This window comes from Dama dama, chromosome 14 (assembly GCF_033118175.1).
Source record: "Dama dama isolate Ldn47 chromosome 14, ASM3311817v1, whole genome shotgun sequence".
Classification (NCBI taxonomy): Eukaryota; Metazoa; Chordata; class Mammalia; order Artiodactyla; family Cervidae; genus Dama; species Dama dama.
This window is the reverse complement of record NC_083694.1, coordinates 4,796,661-4,815,648: the sequence shown is the minus strand read 5'-3', so window position 1 is coordinate 4,815,648 and position 18,988 is coordinate 4,796,661. Positions and strand designations below refer to the sequence as shown.

General features: G+C 38.2%; 1 protein-coding gene across 4 annotated transcripts in view; it reads right to left on the bottom strand.

Annotated features, from left to right (window-relative positions):
• CR2 (complement C3d receptor 2) overlaps positions 1-18,988 on the bottom strand; it is a 46,379-nt gene that overhangs the window by 25,681 nt on the left and 1,710 nt on the right. For 2 of the 4 annotated variants that reach the window (XM_061159980.1, XM_061159982.1), the window contains exons 2-9: positions 9,064-9,243; positions 7,605-7,704; positions 7,096-7,181; positions 5,242-5,640; positions 3,434-3,610; positions 3,250-3,352; positions 2,545-2,630; positions 1,062-1,451 (exon numbers count right to left, since the gene is read on the bottom strand). In XM_061159980.1, the coding sequence (XP_061015963.1) occupies positions 1,062-1,451; positions 2,545-2,630; positions 3,250-3,352; positions 3,434-3,610; positions 5,242-5,640; positions 7,096-7,181; positions 7,605-7,704; positions 9,064-9,243 (1,521 nt within the window). Of the gene's footprint in view, positions 1-1,061; positions 1,452-2,544; positions 2,631-3,249; positions 3,353-3,433; positions 3,611-5,241; positions 5,641-7,095; positions 7,249-7,604; positions 7,705-9,063; positions 9,244-18,988 lie in introns of those variants that run through there. The other 2 variants (XM_061159981.1, XM_061159983.1) reach the window with 2 other exon arrangements.

The following is an 18,988-nucleotide window of genomic DNA, read 5'->3' as shown; positions in this document are numbered from 1 at the left end:
CAATGCAGGAGACTTGGGTTCCATCCCTAGGTCAGGAAGATCCCATGGAGAAGGGAATGGCAACCCACTCCAGTGTTCTTGCCTGGAGAATTCCAGGGACAGAAGAGCCTGGCATACTCCAATCTGTGGGTCTCAAAGAGTCAGACATGATTGAGTGACTATCAAACACACACACAACTGTTTTCCATGGTCACCTCATTTGTGACTATCTTCAGAATGCCTCCAAGATTTTATATTTTATAGATAGAATCATATTTTGATTACTTTATTTTGATAGTACAATTTTTGTCAAATATTGCCAGTTCCCATAATTACATAACTGAAATTCAGATTTAGAGTTCAAGCAACATAAGTCAAACAAAATAAAAGTAAAGGAAGAGCTTACAGTAGTTCCTATTCTCAAAGTTGCTGTTGTTCAGTCACTAAGTCATGTCCAACTCTTTGCAGCCCAATGGACTGCAGCATACCAGACTTCCCTGTCCTTCACTGTCTCCTGGAGTTTGCTCAAACTCATGTCCATTTTCAAAGTTACTTGATTTGAAATGTTATGGCTTAGGAGATGAGTTTGGAAGATAGTGTGGGTCACTCAGAAAGTATTTATAGAGGTCAAAGGGAATGGCAGATCATTTCTGCCATACTACATTAACAGCTCTTATAGATAAATTTTAAATCCATTTGGTGTGTTTTTGTTCTAAGATCCCACATTTCCTTTCATTTGACAATACCCTAGATAGACAGTTTAAACTATCCACTTCCCACAGTCCAAACTAACTCTGGCCTCCATCGTTGTGAGACATTCCTTTCAATTATTAGGTGTGTTCAGTTAGATTTTCCCATTATATTTTAAAATTCTTTGCTCTATTGATGAATGAACATTTATATCCCTCTACAACTAAGAAAAAACAGGAAACTATAATTTTCACCCTTTCCCTTGCTTCCTCCCTCCACCCTTACCATTTACACATTCACACTGTTTTTCCTTCAGAATGATACCAAACTTAACATGCACAGAAATGTAAGGTTCCAAGCTCCTGATTCAATTTTATTTTCATTCTACTCACCACTCTCACAGATTGGTAATGGTGTCGGACCCCATGTTCTATTTGCTTGGCACCAAACAGTTTTATTTCCTTTCATGGTGAAATTGGCATAACAGGAAAATGTCACAGAATGACCATGTCTAAAGGGTGGTCTAGATGTTTTAATTCGGTATCCCCCTGGTACTATGGGTTCAGAGCAAACAGAATCTCTATTGTAATATTCACAGATAGGAGGAGCTTTATCCCAAATTCCATTCACATTGTCTTTACTTATACAAAAAAGACGTTTTTCTCCAATGAGGCGGAAGGCACTGGGACATGAGTAGGTCACCACAGCATTAAGGGCTACAGGACCAGAATGATAACTACTGCGTCCATTTTTGATAGAAGGAGGGGGGTCACAAAAAATCCCTGAAAAGTAGGAAAGAAAATATGTGGTCACACTGATCATGAAAATAAGATTCAAATTTAGATAAAAGATACAAATATATCTCATGTCACTGTTTCAGAAATAGATTAGAAGTTTGTATAATTTATTTCTTATTCATACTCATTCTGACAGCTCAGTAAGACTGATCCTTAAGCTGCTAAATTCTTACCTTTCTCTTGATCTTTAGCAAAAAAAGCAATTAGGACCAAACAATAACAATGAAACAGAATTTATTAAATAGTTCTCTGTCTAATCAACTTTAATAATGAAACAAAAGGTAAATAGTACATGAAAATAATGTTAATGACATACTAATCACAAGTGTATAATTTGGGCTCAATAGGCCTGGTTTCAAATCCCCACCATTCAATAGCTGCGTGACCTTAGGCAAGTCTCGCCCTCTTTAAGCCTCAGTTTCCTAATCCAGTAAGATAAAAGTAGCTGAAAAGGGCAAGTACAATACCTGGAGCATGCTAATTATGCAACACCTATTTCAAACACAACTGGGGCTACAAGTATAGAGACCACATTCTGTCCTGTTACAAAAGATCCTGCATCCTCACAGCAAGTCAATTGTCTTCTTTTAATGCTTGTCTCCTTTGAAGAAGCCACAGGAAATGGTTTCAAATAATATCTTTTATTTACTTGTCCTAATGGGCATGAAGAATATTAATTGTTTATAGCTGTGTTAGTATATGTACACTTTTCCTGAGTGAGTCTCAGAATAAAGGAAAAACTGCCAACCTCTGAAACTTGTGGTTGATCTCCACTTAGCTCCAAGACTTGCTCATCAGATGAGGAAGTGGCATAACCATGTCAATGCATCAGTGCTATTCATTTTCAGCAGGAGTAACTTTTGAGAGCCTTTATCCTTATACACACAGAATACTCAACACCATTTGTAGTCAACTGAATAAATTTAGTTTTGGCCTGCATTCTAGAACATACAGAAGACTGGCATATATATGTTCGAAGCATATATGTTGATAAGATTTTATAACTGATAAATGCATGAGAACACACCAAAAATCAAGAGGCACGATCCACACTTGATTATTTTTGCTTTCTACTCACGTTCACAGACAGGAAACTTATTACTCCAGAATACTCTCATTCCTTCTGAGACGCACTGACTAGAAGACTGGCCATTTAACCGGAACCTTAAACAATAAGGGGCAGCGAATTATCACCAGAACAAACCAACTCTCCATTACATGGAACTAAATACTTCTTTAAAGAGTGTGGTATTAATGGGCTGTATTTTCATAGAATTTTCCTTAAGGAAAAAGTCCAAGATTGCGAATCAGCTAAGCTACATGGAGACATCTGACCAGCTAAAAACACAGAGTAAACAGTCCTGATGGTCTGTTCTTTTCTTGAGTTCTTGCTTTAATCTTCAGCATCCAAATGTTAAGATTTTCTTGACCATTAGAAGGAAACAACCTTAGTGCCTAATGAAGAAAACATCAAAGACTTTGTTTTCTAAGCTCACTTCAAAGAGCCCCTCTTACTGAACCCTCAACATCTATTCAGTCTCCATAAAAGAAACCTTAATTTCTGAGCCTAATCTTTGCTTTTGCAAATGATGAAAGGACAATTCCCAGCTCTGGCTGACCATGCACACATTTGGAGAAAATAAATGGGATTCTCTTAATAACAGAATTCTTGATGATAAAAGGTAAAGAAAAGGAGAGAGAAAATCAGAGACAAAAAAAATGTAACTGTCTTTAAAGATCACACTTTGCCATGACTAGCTATGGATGATCACTTTGCACTCACCCTTTATCACAAACAAATGAAACCTCTGCCCCAAGCTGGAAATTAGGAGGAGTTACCACACGGCCATTGAGAAGTTGGTTTGGAATGTCATCACATGATTTCACTAGGGAAAGGAAACAAGGCTGGCACATGAAGAGTCAGGAAACAGATGAGTTTCCTTGAGATGAAATAGACCTTTATGCACCTTCACATTTGGGTACTAGATGGCTCCACGTTCCCAAGGATGTACACCGTATAGGGTTAGTTCCAATGAGAGTGTAGCCAGGCTCACAGCTGTAGAACACCTCCTGCCCAACTGCAAAGAATTCCTCATCCAGTTGGTCATAGTTACCATGGAGGGTATGTGGAGGTGGTAGACACCCTGAGAAGAGAACAGGACCAGAGGCCTGTTATTTCTAAAATAAGAACTTTCTTCTCTACAACCTAAGTCAATTTAGGGTTGGCAGGAGTTGGATGAAGGTGGTCATGTCAGCCCTCCTCTTTTGGGTGAGACAGAGTGGGGCTATCATATGCTACATATTTTAGACATGATGAACTTTGCATCTATCTCCTCGGAATCTTGATCTATGCCAGGAAATATGACCCCTCTTCATCATGTTCCTGTTTTACCTAAATGGATAGATATCCTCTCACTAATACTCTAGCCAAAGGAACCAAACTATTATAATGCCTTTTTTTTTTTTTTTTCCCCCACCAAAATCTCTTTCTTCCTGGTCCCCACACCACTGATGAAGTGTCTAAGTCTTGGGGAAGGAACTCCCAATGGTGCCAGGTTTTTACTAAGTCGGGCATTTCTCAATAAAAGTAGGGGAAAGAGGGGGAATGGGGGAAGTGACTCAATCTTAATTCTAACCTTATTCCATAAAGGCTACATTTTTCAATAGAAGAATGTATAAAACCTACAGTAATTTGAATCAAATTCTCATCAGTCAAGTTTCCCCCCTGGCCTGGCTAATGGGATTAAGAGTTAATTTTATCCTCATTTAAATAAAATCTAACCATATATAATTTTAATTTTAATCATATAAAATTTTAATCATATAAATTTTAATTTAATCATATAAAAATCTTTGATCATCAGCTCTGGTACTATCTGCTTTTTTTTTTTTTTTTAGTGTCTTCTGATTTCCCCTAAATTAATGTATATCTAGCTATGTCCCAGAATATAGTAAACTTCTCATCTCTTCAACATTTAGGTACTACTTTCAAAGTTTACTTTTAAATTCTTTTTTTCCCCATTTACCACATCACCCTATTTAACCCCCCAAATCGTATGTAATTATTTTATGTTGTTAGGTCAATCATGTTTCCATTATAATTATAATTACCTTTTAATTTTGTCTAGCTATTGATTGTGAAAACTGATAAACATCTTTTACTATTGTGATTATGCAACTATTATTCACTTAATACCACTGTATCATGATTGATCAACAGAAAATAACAGAATTCTATATCACTAAAACTGCTATTTAATAGAAAAACTTGAATTTACTTTTTAAAATCCAGATACATAGCAGAATTATTTTGGATATTTTTTAAATAAAAATGTCCACATATTGCTACTTTTCTCTCCAGAGCTCCAGGTGTGTTTCTAATGAGCAGATATGTTTAAAAACAACTGGACTATATGATGATCTCTTACTTTTATCTAGTTTGATGCACCTTTTCTATTTCAAATTCAGTGCTCCCATTTCACTTAGTTTACGTTTTCCAATTTCTCCATCTCTTTTTTGTTGTTATTGCTGCTTTTCTTTCTCAAGCCTTTATCAAGCATAGTAGAAAAGATTTTGTAGATCTATATGTATGTAGTATTATAATAAATATATTTTAGAAAATTTATGAATCTTTGCCTAGCTACTTTTAAATTCTTTAACCAGGATATCCAACAACACACACTGTCTTTACCACCTTGTCTCATAGGTATCCTACATCTATCTCTCCCAAAATCTCATTTTATTTCTACATCCCCAAAGTTGCAGCCCAACTCACCCTTGAAGCACTTTGGCAGTGGAGGATTCCATTTGCTGTTTGGTTGGCACCGTACTGTGTTGCTGCCTTTCATGGTAAAGCCAGGCTTACACTTAAACATCACAGAATCATTTAAGGAAAATGAATGCCTAAATCCAGATTCCATAATTCCATTTTCAACTTCTGGAATTGGGCATTTGACTACAGGAATACACTGAGGGGCAGGGCTGTTCCAGATGCCAACTTGATTATCTTTGCTGGTGCAATATATTGACTTTTCACCCACGAGGTCAAACAGCTTTTTCCCATTCTGTCCAACATGGCACTGATAAGTAACCACCATTCCATAGTAAAAATAGTCTCTATTGCTGCTGTAAAAGTCTCCATTTAAGATGGCTGGGGGTGGCTCACAAGGAATAGCTTTGGTGGTGTGGTAGGTAGGAAAAGAGAGAAGACATTTAAATGTTATATCTTCTGCAACAAACACATGAAAAGATGCTCAACATCACTCATTATCAGAGAAATGCAAATCAAAACCACAATGAGGTACCATTACACGCCAGTCAGGATGACTGCTGTCAAACAGTCTACAAACAATAAATGTTGGAGAGGGTGCGGAGAAAAGGGAACCCCCTTACACTGTTGGTGGGAATGCAAACTAGTACAGCCACTCTGGAGAACAGTGTGGAGATTCCTTAAAAATCTGGAAATAGAACTGCCATATGACTGAGAAACCCTACTGCTGGGCATACACACCGAGGAAACCAGAATTGAAAGAGACACGTGCACCCCAGTGTTCATCGCAGCACTGTTTATAATAGCCAGGACATGGAAGCAACCTAGATGTCCACCAGCAGATGAGTGGATAAGAAAGCTGTGGTACATATACACCTTGGAATATTACTCAGCCATTAAAAAGAATTCATTTGAATCAGTTCTAATGAGGTGGATGAAACTGGAGCCTATTATACAGAGTGAAGTAAATCAGAAAGAAAAACACCAATACAGTATACTAACACATATATACGGAATTTAGAAAGATGGTAACGATGACCCTATATGCGAGACAGCAAAAGAGACACAGATGTATACAACAGTCTTTTGGACTCTACGGGAGAAGGCGAGAGTGGGATGATTTGAGAGAACAGCATTGAAACATGTATATTATCATATGTGAAACAGATCACCAGTCCAGGTTCGATGCATGAGACAGGGTGCTTGGGGCTGGTGCACTGGGATGACCCAGAGGGATGGGATGGGGAGGGAGGTGGGAGGGGGTTCAGGATGGGGAACACATGTACACCCGTGGTGGATTCAAGTCAATGTATGGCAAAACCACTACAATATTGTAAAGTAATTAGCCTCGAATTAAAAAGAAAAAAAATCTTCTGGGAATTTTGTTGTAACTCTTGCAAACCAAACTTCCACTTCACCTACAATTAACCCATATTGCTGAGATTCTGTAAGCTCATCTCAAAGATGGTTCTAAATGAAAAGTAGCAAGGTAGGAAGATACATGGAACTGGCCTAATAAAACCCCCTAAATATGACGTAGTCACCAGTTCTCACCCCCAGAATACAGAGAAACTCTTACAGAAGGTACTTACAGTGCCATACACTCTGCATGGATTTAAGCTGGCAGTGTGGAGTCTTGTGGCATATTTTAGACTTGAGCACTTATTCACTGTGAACTAACTTACCACCAAGGTACAGTAGCAAAAGAAAGGGTAGTGGGGTCGGGGGCATGGAAGAAGATAAATCACAGATTTATGTCCAGATCTGCTCAGAACAAGTGTAACTTTCCTGGGTACTTATTTTGATGTGTAGACGCCCACTTTCCCTCTAGAGGGGGACAAGAGGGAAAATTCTACTCACATTCACAAAGGGGTAGGTCCGTATCCCAGGTTACAGTATTGTCTAAGAAAACACATGTAGCAGATGAGCCACCAATGAGTCGATATCTAAAGATAAAGAGATGAGTGATCATCTCCCAGCTGGACGTTTTAGAAAAGCTTAGCTCTTTTCCCACTGAAAGAATGGCAAAGAATAGAATATCATGGTGAAAGTAATGGTGAAAGACTATGGACACATACATAAGATTCAACAATCTAAACACAAGTGAAATTTGACCTCCTGGTCACTAACACTGAAGATTTAAAATTGGAAGAGAAGTAGCACAAATTTTTTCTCTTCTAGGGATCCTCTCTAGTGGGTCATCCTAAACAGTTCTCTCTGGAGCATATCAGAGAGGTGATTCTTTTATTTATCTATTTTTAAGGGTAGGTGGCAATTACTCATATCTTTCTTTTTGGAAGACAAATGATTTCCATTGAAACTACTGTTCTAATATCCATGTACTCTGGAGATGTCTCCTGCCAACTCACCCATTGTCACATGAAAATGTAATTCTGGCCCCAAACATGATACCCTGAGGTGTGTGGACAGAGCCATGGAGGAGTTCTCTAGGAACCGAACATGGTTTACCTACAAGCGAGAACAAAACAGAAAAAAATTTGGAATTGGGATTTTGGGGATTTTTTTCTGCTTTTATTAAATTCCAATCTGACTGGACTTGCTGAGTAGCCTACTCATGCTTATGCAAAGAAATTTTGGACATTTAGAAAACTTCTATCTTTCAACTCCATAACACTATTTGTTTAAAACATGTAGCCTATATTTCTAAGCATGGATGAAAATATTATTTGTGGTCAACCATAATTTATAGTCTCTACTTCCCCCTTTTATACTCTGTCAGTTGATGGCAACATCTACCAAGTCTTGTAGCTTAAAAAAATAAAAAGTTATCATTTCCTTTCTGTAACTCATTATTTACCACCTGTCCTTAATTCAACTGATCATCAAGTTTTCATGACTAGATTACAGAAATCTCTTTCCAAACCAATTATTTTGCTACTGCTAAAATCTCTCATTAGATCACTGAGTAATAAAATTGACCTCTCTAATGCTGGTTGCCACTGGTCCAGTACATGTTTTACGCCACTGCACACATTATCATTCAGAATCACAAATGCAGTCATGCTACTCCCCACATTCAAAAACTTACAGTCACTTACCAATATTCATTGGAAAAGAATGTGTGGCCCACCACAGTTAACATCCAGTCCTCACCATCTACTATTTCTCACCATGAACCTTATGTTCCAACCATAATTTTTTTTCTATTTTCTATTTTCCAAAGACATCATGTTCTTCCATATCTTTATATGTTGACATATGCTGTTTTTTCTGTCTGCAATGCCCAGATTTCCCTGATCTCCTAGATAGCACTTATTATTTACTTCTCTGTGATGTCATATAATTTTATCTCTATAGATATAAGAAATTATACCATAGTACAGTGTTAGCTTAAAAGCCAGTCTCTACAAATAATATAGGTATTCCGCAAAGACAGAGACTAGCAAATTAATTTATATATCTCTCCCCAACTCCACCATCTAGCTTAATGCTTTATACCTAGTGATTATTCAAATATATTTCTTGAATTGAACTGGGTAAGATTGAGGTGAAACTAATATTAGTTTATACTTATATATATATAAGTATATACTAATATATTAACTTGTAAGATCACTGTAACATAGTACACAGACCATAGAACAAAGTCGTGGAGATTATAGGATAAACAGAGTTGGCCAGCTGTGATGATTTAACTCCAATACCCAATATCTAATACCCTTAGGAGTAAAAGAAAACATGGAGAACCTAGGAACCCATTCATTTGAGATTACTGACTAATTTTCTTATCTTTTATCTTGAAAATTACAGGTTAGCCCATAGAGACATGCTATAGACTCAAAGATTCTTCTATTACAGATTACTCACGTTTACAGACTTGCTGAGCATTTGACCACTTGGAGGTCTTTAGGCAGGTGACAATGAATGACTTCTTGAAATACCCAGGAAGGCATTCATATTCCCAAGTTTCGCCAACAGCAAACTCAGACTGATCACTCTGAATTTTAGGTTTAGCAAAAGGATACCTTGGCAGGGATTTACACTGACCTAGAGACAAAGATCACAGGAATATCAAAACTAAGAGAGGCTAAAATCTCTACTGTGCTTCTGTGTGGTCACCAGTTACAATGACAAATTTGATCTTTAGAAATTAAATCTAATATGTAGATATTTGGGAGGGGGGGCAAAGAAAATGTAGAGAAGGCAATGGCACCCCACTCCAGTAATCTTGCCTGGAAAATCCCATGGACGGAGGAGCCTGGTAGGCTGCAGTCCATGGGGTTGCGAAGAGCCGGCCATGACTGAGTGACTTCACTTTCACTTTTCACTTTTATGCATTGGAGAAGGAAAAGGCAACCCACTCCAGTGTTTTTGCCTGGAGAATCCCAGGGATGGGGTCGCACAGAGTCGGACACGACTGAAGTGACTTAGCAGTAGCAAAGAAAATGTATCTTACAGGATGAATGCATATGCAGAGAAACAAGCTCAGGAGTTCAAAGACTTTTTATGACAGACTTCAGAAGAAGAGCTGAAGAAAATGATATTTTAATAAAATTCCATAAAGACCCTGGAGTTCCACCTTTATAAAATCTCATAAATAAAAACTAAAACGGTATAAAAACTTTTCTGCAATATCACAGGAAACAAGTATATCAAGTAAATCAGATCTTGTAAGCTCATCTTATGCAAAAACCTCCAAAATTATTTTTATGAATTAACATTCCTATTTTAATCTTTAAACCTTTAGGTCCTAGCAAGGAGAAAATAGGATTTTTTTTTAATCTTCATTATTTTTTCCATTAACCTAATGGAGTAATATGCCCCCTAAAGCATTTAGTAAATACTTTCTCATGGGTACCAGATAAAAGGAGATAGTTGTTTCAAGATATGTCCCTGTGACTTAAAGTAATTGTGATAATGATGATGAAGAAGAAACAAATCTTATTCTAGGAGATGAGGGAAAAAAAAAAAAACAAAAAAAAACTGTAATGCCCTGATGCTTAAGAATGTACCTTGAAAATAATTTTTCTAGATATGAAAGACAGTTCAAGTTTCAACTCCAGAATGATGGTATATTTGAATATCAAATCTATAAATGTCCTTTTTCAAACAAATCTGAAATAGTTACAGGTGCAAGTCAAAGAACAAACATGGGCTGACTGACACAGAGAGAAACACCGCACTCCCAAGGTTATAGCTGGATCCAGCCTTTTTGTGGCCAACACTTCTATTGGTGGAGTCCTATAGACAGGAGTCTCTGGTGGAGGCATGGGCCAAGCAACAGCAGGGAACACAGCCCTGCCCATGCACAGATAATTGGATTAAAGATTTACTGAGCATGGCCCCACCCATCTGAACAAGACCCAGTTTCCCACACAGTCAGTCTCCCCCATCAGGAAGCTTCCATAAGCCTCTCCTCCTTATCCCTCAGAGGGCAGACAGAATAAAAACCACAGTCACAGAAAACTAACCCAGCTGTCCACATGGACCACAGCCTTGTCCAACTCAAGGAAACTATGAGCCAGGCCGTGTAGGGCATGGGGAGAGTTCTTACAAAACGTTGTCCACTGGAAAAGGGAATGGCAAACCACGTCAGGATTCTTGCCTTGAGAAGTCCATAAAGAGCATTGAAAAGGCAAAAAGATAAGACACTGAAAGCTGAAATCCCTAAGTCAGTAGGTGTCCAATATGCTACTGGAGAAGAGTGGGGAAATAAATCCAAAAGAAATGAAGAGACTGTGTCAAAGCAAAAGGCCCACCTAGTTGGGGACATGCCTGGTGACAGAAGTAAAGTCTGATGCTGTGAAGAACGATATTGCACAAGAACCTAGAATCTTAGGTCCATGAATTAAGGAAAATTGAAAGTGATCAAACAGGAGATGGCAAGAGTGAACATTGACATTTTAGAAATCAGTGAACTAAAGTGCCCTGGAATGGGAGAATTTTATTCAGATGACCATTATATTTACTACTGTGGGCAAGAATCCCTTAGAAGACATGGAGTCACCCTCACAGTCAACAAAACACTCTGAAATGCAGTACTTGGGTGCAATCTCAAAAATGACAGAATAGTCTCTGTTCATTTCCAAGGCAAACCATTCAATACCACAGTAATTCAAGTAATCCCCAACTACTAATGCTGAAGAAGCTGAAGTTAAATGGTTCTATGGTAACCTACAAGATCTTCCGGAACTAACACCAAAAAAAAAAAAAGATGCCCTTTTCATCATAGGGGACTGAAATGCAGAAGTAGGAAGTCAAGAGATACTTGGAGTAACAGGCAAATTTGGCCTTGGAGTACAAAATGAAAGGGCAAAGGCTAACAGAGTTTTGCCAAGAGAATGCATTGGTCATAGCAAACACCTTCTTCCAACAACACAAGAAATGATACTACACATGGACATCACCAGATGGTCAATACTGAAATTAGATTATACTCTTTGCAGCTGAAGATGGGGAAGTTCTACACACTCAGCAAAAAAAAAACAGGGAACTGATTGTGACTCAGATCATGAATTCCTTATTACAAAATTCAGACTTAAATTGAAGAAAGTAGGGAAAACCACTAGACCATTCAGGTATGACCTAAATCAAATCCCTTATGATTATACAGTGGAAGTGACAAATATACTCAAAGGATTAGATGTGATAGAATCCCTGAAGAACTATGGACAGAGGTTCGTGACGTTGTACAGGAGGCAGTGATTGAGACCATCCCCAAGAAAAAGAAATGCAAAAAGGCAAAATGGTTGCCTGAGGAGGCCTTACAAATAGCTGAGAGAAGAAAAAAAAGTGAAAAGCAAGGGAGAAAAGGAAAGATGTACTCATTTGTATGCAGAGTTTCAAAGAATACCAAGGAGAGATAAGAAAGCCTTCCAAAGTGATCGATGCAAAGAAATAAAGGAAAACAACAGAATGGGAAGACTAGATATTGCTTCAAGAAAATGAGAGATACCAAGGGAAAATTTCATGCAAAGATGGGCAAAATAAAGGACAGAAATTGTATAGACCTAACAGAAGCAGAAGATATGAAGAAGAGGTGGCAAGAATACACAGTAGAACTACACAAAAAAGATCTTAGTGACCCAGATAACCACAATGGTGTGATCACTCACCTAGAGACAGACATCCTGGATTCAGAAGTCAAGTGGGCCTTAGAAAGCATCACTACAAACCAAGCTAGTGGAAGTGATGGAATTCCAGTTGAGCTATTTCAAATCCTGAAAGACGATGCTGTGAAAGTGCTGCACTCAGTATGCCAGCAAATTTGGAAAACTCAGCAGTGGCCACAGGACTGGAAAAGGTCAGTTTTCACTCCAATTCCAAAAAAAGGCAATGCCAAAGTAGGTTCACGCTACCACACAGTTGCATTCATCTCACACCCTAGCAAAGTAATGCTCAAAATTCTCCAAGCCAGGCTTCAACAGTACCTGAACCAAGAACTTCCAGATATTCAAGCTGGATTTAGGAGGAAGGGAACAAGAGATCAAATTGCCAACATCCGTTGGATCATAGAAAAAGCAAGAGAGTTCCAGAAAAACATCTACTTTTGCTTTATTGACTGTCAAAACATTTGACTGTGTGGATCACAATAAACTGTGGAAAATTCTTAAAGAAATGGGAATCCCAGACCACTTTACCTGTCTCTTGAGAAATCTGTATGCAGGTCAAGAAGCAGCAGTTAGAACAGGACATGGAAAAACCAACTGGTTCCAAAATGGGAAAGGAATATGTCAATGCTGTATAAAGTTACCCTGCCTATTTAACTTATATGCAGAGTTCATCATGCAAAATGCTGGGCTGGATGAAGCACAAGCTGGAATCAAGATTGCTGGGAGAAATATCAATAACCTCAGGTATGCAGATGACACCACCTTTATGGCAGAAAGTGAAGAGGAAGTAAAGAGCCTCTTGATGAAAGTGAAAGAGGAGAGTGAAAAAGTTGGCTTAAAGCTCAACATTCAAAAAATGAAGATCATGGTATCTGGTCCCATCACTTCATGACAAATAGATGGGGAAACAATGGAAACAGTGAGAGACTTTATTTCCTTGGGCTCCAAAATCACTGCTGATGATGACTGCAGCCATGAAATTAAAAGACACTTGCTCCTTGGAAGAAAAACTCTGACTAACCTAGATAGCATATTAAAAAGCAGAGACATTACTTTGCTGACAAAGTTCTGTATAGTCAAAGCTATGGTTTTTCCAGTAGTTATGTGTGGATGTGAGAGTTGGACTATAAAGATAGCTGAGTGCTGAAGAATTGATGCTTTTGAACTGTGATATTGGAGAAGACACTTGAGAATCCCTTGTACTGCAAGAAGATCCAACCAGTCCATCCTAAAGGAAATCAGTCCTGAATATTCATCGGAAGGACTGATGCTGAAGCTGAAGCTCCAATACTTTGGCCACCTGATAGGAAGAAACAACTCTTTGGAAAAGACCCTGGGGCTGAGGAAGATTGAAGACAGGAGGAGAAGAGGATAACAGAGGATGAGATGGTTGCATGGCATCACCAACTCAGTGGACATAAGTTTGAGCAAGCCCTGGGAGTTGGTGATGGACAGGGCAGCTTGGCAAGCTGCAGTCCATGGGGTCACAAAGAGTCAGACATGACTGAGTGACTGAACTGGTCGACAGAATCTAAGAATAGCCTTTACTGCTGGGACCCATGTCACACTGTAGGTCTCTTGTTTCTTTTCTCAACTCCTCTGTTTTCCTCCATTAACACCTACAAATGTCTTCAAGCACATACTTTTGCAAAACAGCAAGACTCTATGGGGAAAGTCAGGGTTTGACCTCAATGAAGACCAACTTCACAACCCTGTCATTATTTGTATCAATTCACCCTAATCAATGACTTAACCTACCTATATGTATCCAGTGTGAATAAAAACAACCCTAAATAATTCCACAAGCTGAAAACCTATTTGAATTTACAAGATTTATTTAGTAGTGATGACATGGACTAAGATGCAACAAAGATCTTGGAGAAGCAAAATGTAGATGTTACTTTATAACATGACATTTGGGGGTGAAATTAAGTAAGAATCATACTTTCTGGATGAGAAATATTAGGAAATTCTTATCTTCAAAGAGACTTGGGAACTTTGTCTCTTTTGGGGGACACCAACTCTTATTAGTAGGGCTTCCCTTGTGGCTCAGATCATAAAGGATCTGCCTGCAATGCAGGAGACCTAGGGTCGATCCCTGGGCTGGGAAGATCCCCTGGAGAAAGGAATGGCAGCCCACTCCAGTATTCTTGCCTGAAAAATTCCATGGACAGAGGGGCCTGGTGTGCTACAGTCTATGGGGTTGCAAAGAGTCAGACTTGACTGAGCAAATAACACTTTCACTTTTCAGCTCTTATTTGTAATGAAATTATCAAAATCCCAGGTCAGAGGAGAGAAATTCCAAAATCATGTTTTCCACACAAGAAAAGGGAATGTTATCTATAAACCATTAAGTAACATTTTCTTAAGTTGGATCCTCTTCACATCTTTTTAAAATCAGGACTAAACATCAATATGAATAATGACAGGATCTAAAATAGAAGATAGTGACAAAATATTGACATATGCATCACATAAACCATGTTAAAACTAAGTATGCAAAGAGTTTCTAAAGAACAAAAATATATTTAATTTTTTATTTGTGTTTAAGGAGATTTACCTGAACTGGTTTAGAAGTCCATTTGAAATGAATAGAGAACAAATATATAGGATAGTAAAAGTAAACCTGAAATTTAAGACAGATAGCAGGTAGGAGGAGAAAATATTATAGATAATGAGAATTATTATGATCAAATATCAAAACACTGGGTTTCCTTACTATTTGATAATTTTTGAATGACCAGTGTGCATATTAACCAAGCTACTGTCTTAAGTAGAGAATATGCATCAGTGAACACTAGACACAAGGTTTTCACCTTCATAGAATTTATATAAAAATAGAGGGAGATAGACTATAAATAAACAGATGATATGTAAAGGAAATAAATAGAGTTATGTATGAAAATGTAATGGACTGGGAAAAGGAAGAGACCGGATGGCATACAACTTCAGGTATGATGATTAAGGAAGACCTATGAAGAGTAGACATTTGAGTTATGGCTGAAGGATAAGAAGGTGTCAGCAAGGTAAAGTGCTGGGTAAAAGCATTTTAGGCAGAAGCCTAAGATCAGGGGTGGATTTGCTATGCCTTAGAGATAGACTAGGGCTTCCCTGGTGACTCAGATGGTAAAGAATCTGCCTGCAATGTGGGAGGCCTGGGTTCGATCCGAGGGTTGATAAGATCCCAGGGCATGGCTACTCACTCCAGTGTTCTTGCCTAGAGAATTCTGATGGACAGAGGAGCCTGGTGGGCTACAGTCCATGGGGTCACAAAGACAAAAGGCACATGTGGCTGGAATTTGGTGATCAGAGTGGAACGGGATGAAGCTAGAAAGCCCAGCAGAAAGAAGTGCACAGGGCTTCTTAGTTTACAGTAGGATGTCACTAAGTTTTTTTGGGTGGATGTCACTGGAGAGTTCAAACAAGAGAATCATGTGATCTGGTTTAACTTTTAAAAAGAATAGTCTGGTAACTGGATGGAGAATGGACTGGACTTTTACTTTCAGAAGTAGGGAGTCCAGTCTGGAGGCTATTAAAGTAAATTAGACCAAATAAAACAAAGCTTGGATACAAGGAGACAGTGAGAAACAGATAAACTAGGAATATATTATAAAAATAAAATTGGTAGGACTCTATTGTACTAGATGTGGGGCTAAGGGAATGGGAGTATTCAGTAATGGCTCCAGGCTTTTTTAAACAAAATTTATTTATTTATTCATTTATTTGACTACATTGGGACTTATTTGATGCATGTGGGATCTAGTTCCCTGACCAGGGATCAAACAAAAGCCCTCTGCATTGGGAACACAGAGTTTTAACTACTGGACCACCAGGAAAAACCTAATAAATGGCTTTTAAGCTTTTGATTTGAGCTACTTGGTTGATGGTAATACAATGTATTGAGATTGGAATGGACCTGTGTGTGTGTGTGTGTGTGTGTGTGTGTGTGTGTGTGTGCGCACATGTGTGTGTTGTGGGGAATGTACAGAATTGGTTCCACTTTAGAGTTGGTGTATTTAACATACTCAGTGGACATTAAGATGCAAATGCAATTGTATGCACAAATTTGCCTCTCAGGAGAGAACTCGGGGCTACAGATAATACATATGAGTCATCAACATATAAACAGTATTTAAAGTCATGAGACTGGATAGTTCTCTTAGGAAGAAAGTATGGAGGAAAACAGAAGAGGCCCAGGACTGAACCCTAAGACCCTCTAAAAATATTAGAGATAGGGCAAAAGAGACTAAAGGTAACCAGAGAAAATAGGTAAAAATAGGAAAAAATAGGTTAAAGTGTCTTGCTTTGGAAGATGATAATGAAAACTGTTTCAGGAGGCAGAAATCAGTCAGCTTTAGCTGAAAGACTGAGAAAGGTAAAGATAGAAAAATTACCATTGGATTTGTTAGCGGAAGGTCAGTACTGACCCTGATGAGAAGAGCTTCAGGATAATAGTGTGGAAAGAAGCCTGTCTGGAGAGGATTAATGAGAATGATAAATGTGAGAAAGAAGTCAATGAGAATTTTTGCTGAGAAAGATGAGAAAAAGGACAAAAAAGTGGAATGCCACTGGGTCATGAGAAGCCTCTTCCTGCAACCAAAGAAAGGATGCCCTGGGGCATATTTAACTGCTGGTGGGGATCACCCATGGGAGAGATACAAATGGATGATACAAGACAGGGGATATCTGCAGAGGAAAGAGAGGATGGATTGTGATCATGAATACAGAAAGAGGAGCTGACTTTTCAGGAGGAAAGATACTTCTTCCATTGTTATAAAAGAAAATAGAACTTTCTTACTGAACTCCTAGATATGTGCAAATGCTGGGGATTCATCAGGCAATAAGACAGATAAAGGCCTTGCTCTCATGGTCTGGTAAGGGAACAAAGAAGTAAATAAATTAGAAGGTTTTATATGATGATAGGTGCTCTGTGGAAAAAAGAACATGGTTATGTGATAGAGTGACCTGGGGCAAGAACTACTTCAGGTAAGGGTCAGAGAGTCAGAGAAGAATAACTGTGGGTCTGAGACCTGAATGTTGAGGACACAGGTAAGGGGTGACCTGTAGACAAGTATTTAACAGGGGAACACCTAGTGCAATAGCTAAACAAGTGTGACTCCAATTAAGGAACAGAAAGAAGGTCAGCGTGGTTGGAACAGACGTGGTGAGTGAGGAATACAGAGAATTTCAGAGAGAGGCAGAGGCTTGGCATTGAGTTTAAGGAGCACAGATTTTGTCTCAATGTGATGGGAAACCCTTGGCAGGTTTTAAGCAGAGGAGAGAAAAGGATCTGATTTCAGACAGAGGTAAATGATTGGAAAATGGGGGAATTTCTCTTAATGATTTTGTTTCCTTAGTATTGGATGAGGTGAGGCTGTCAGTCAAGGTAAGAGTGAAATTTAAGAGTGTAGGAAATTTGAATTGGTTTATGCAAATAGACAAAAGGAGAAAAACAAAACCACTCTGAGAAGGAAATTTGATCTTTAAAACGCTTCGGAATTTTCCAGAATGCTTGTTAAATCTTGAATTCCTAGACCAACTCCCAAACATTTCTCTGGAAGGTAATATAGGACCCAGAAGACTGTATTATTAAAAGGTACCATAATTCCTCAAAAAATTAACAATAGAACTATCATATGATTCAACAATTGCATTTCTAGGGATATATACAAAGAAAATGAAAACACTAACTTGAAAAGATATCTATGCCCCCATGTTCATAGTGGCATTATTTACACATGTAAGCATAGCCAACACATGGAAATAACCTAGTTGTCCATCAACAGATGAATGAACGAAGAAGTTGTGGATGAATATATACAATGGAATATTATTCAGCCATGAAAAAGCAAGGAAATCCTACCATTTGCAACAACATGGATGATATTTGAAGGCATTATACTGAGTGAATAAGTCAGAGACATACAAATAATGTATGATTTCACTTGTATGTGGAATCTAAAAACAAAAATACCAAACTCATAGAAAAAAGAAATCTGATTTATGGTTACTGAAGACAGAGCATGGGAGGAGAATTGGAGGAAGGTGATCAAAAGTTTTAAATTTCCAGTTATATGAAAAATAAGTATAGCAATGTAATATACAACATGATAACTGTAATTAACATGATTTTATGATGTGCGGGAAAATTGTTAATAGAATATGTCCTAAGTTCTCACCACAAGGAGAAATTTTTTTCTTTTCTTTTCATCTTGTGTTAACTAAATGGATGTTGACTAAACTTACTATGGTAATCATTCTACAGTATGTGCAAATCAAGCCATCATGCTGTACACCTTAAACTTAGTGATGTTTATCAATTATTTTTCAATAAAACTGGAAAAATACATGTATGCACACTTTTTGTAAAAGGAATGTCAAGAGTTTCTTAAGCAAGCTCAGAGGCAGGAACTGGCCAAGAGCCAAGGGATGGACAAGGGATGGTACATAGTGGGAGCAAAAGTCAGGAGGAGGGCATGGGCAGAGCGTGAGCAAGAGATCATGGGGTGACAGATAGGCAAGATGACCAGGAAGCGGTGGGGAATCAGAAGGGGTATGCTTAAGTGAGATCCAAAGGCTTGAAAGACTGAAGGCGTCAGACTTAACTTTAATTCCACAGTCAGTAGGAAGCCCTTTCAGATTTTTAAGCAAGGGAGTGAAATACTGGAAAAGATATTTTA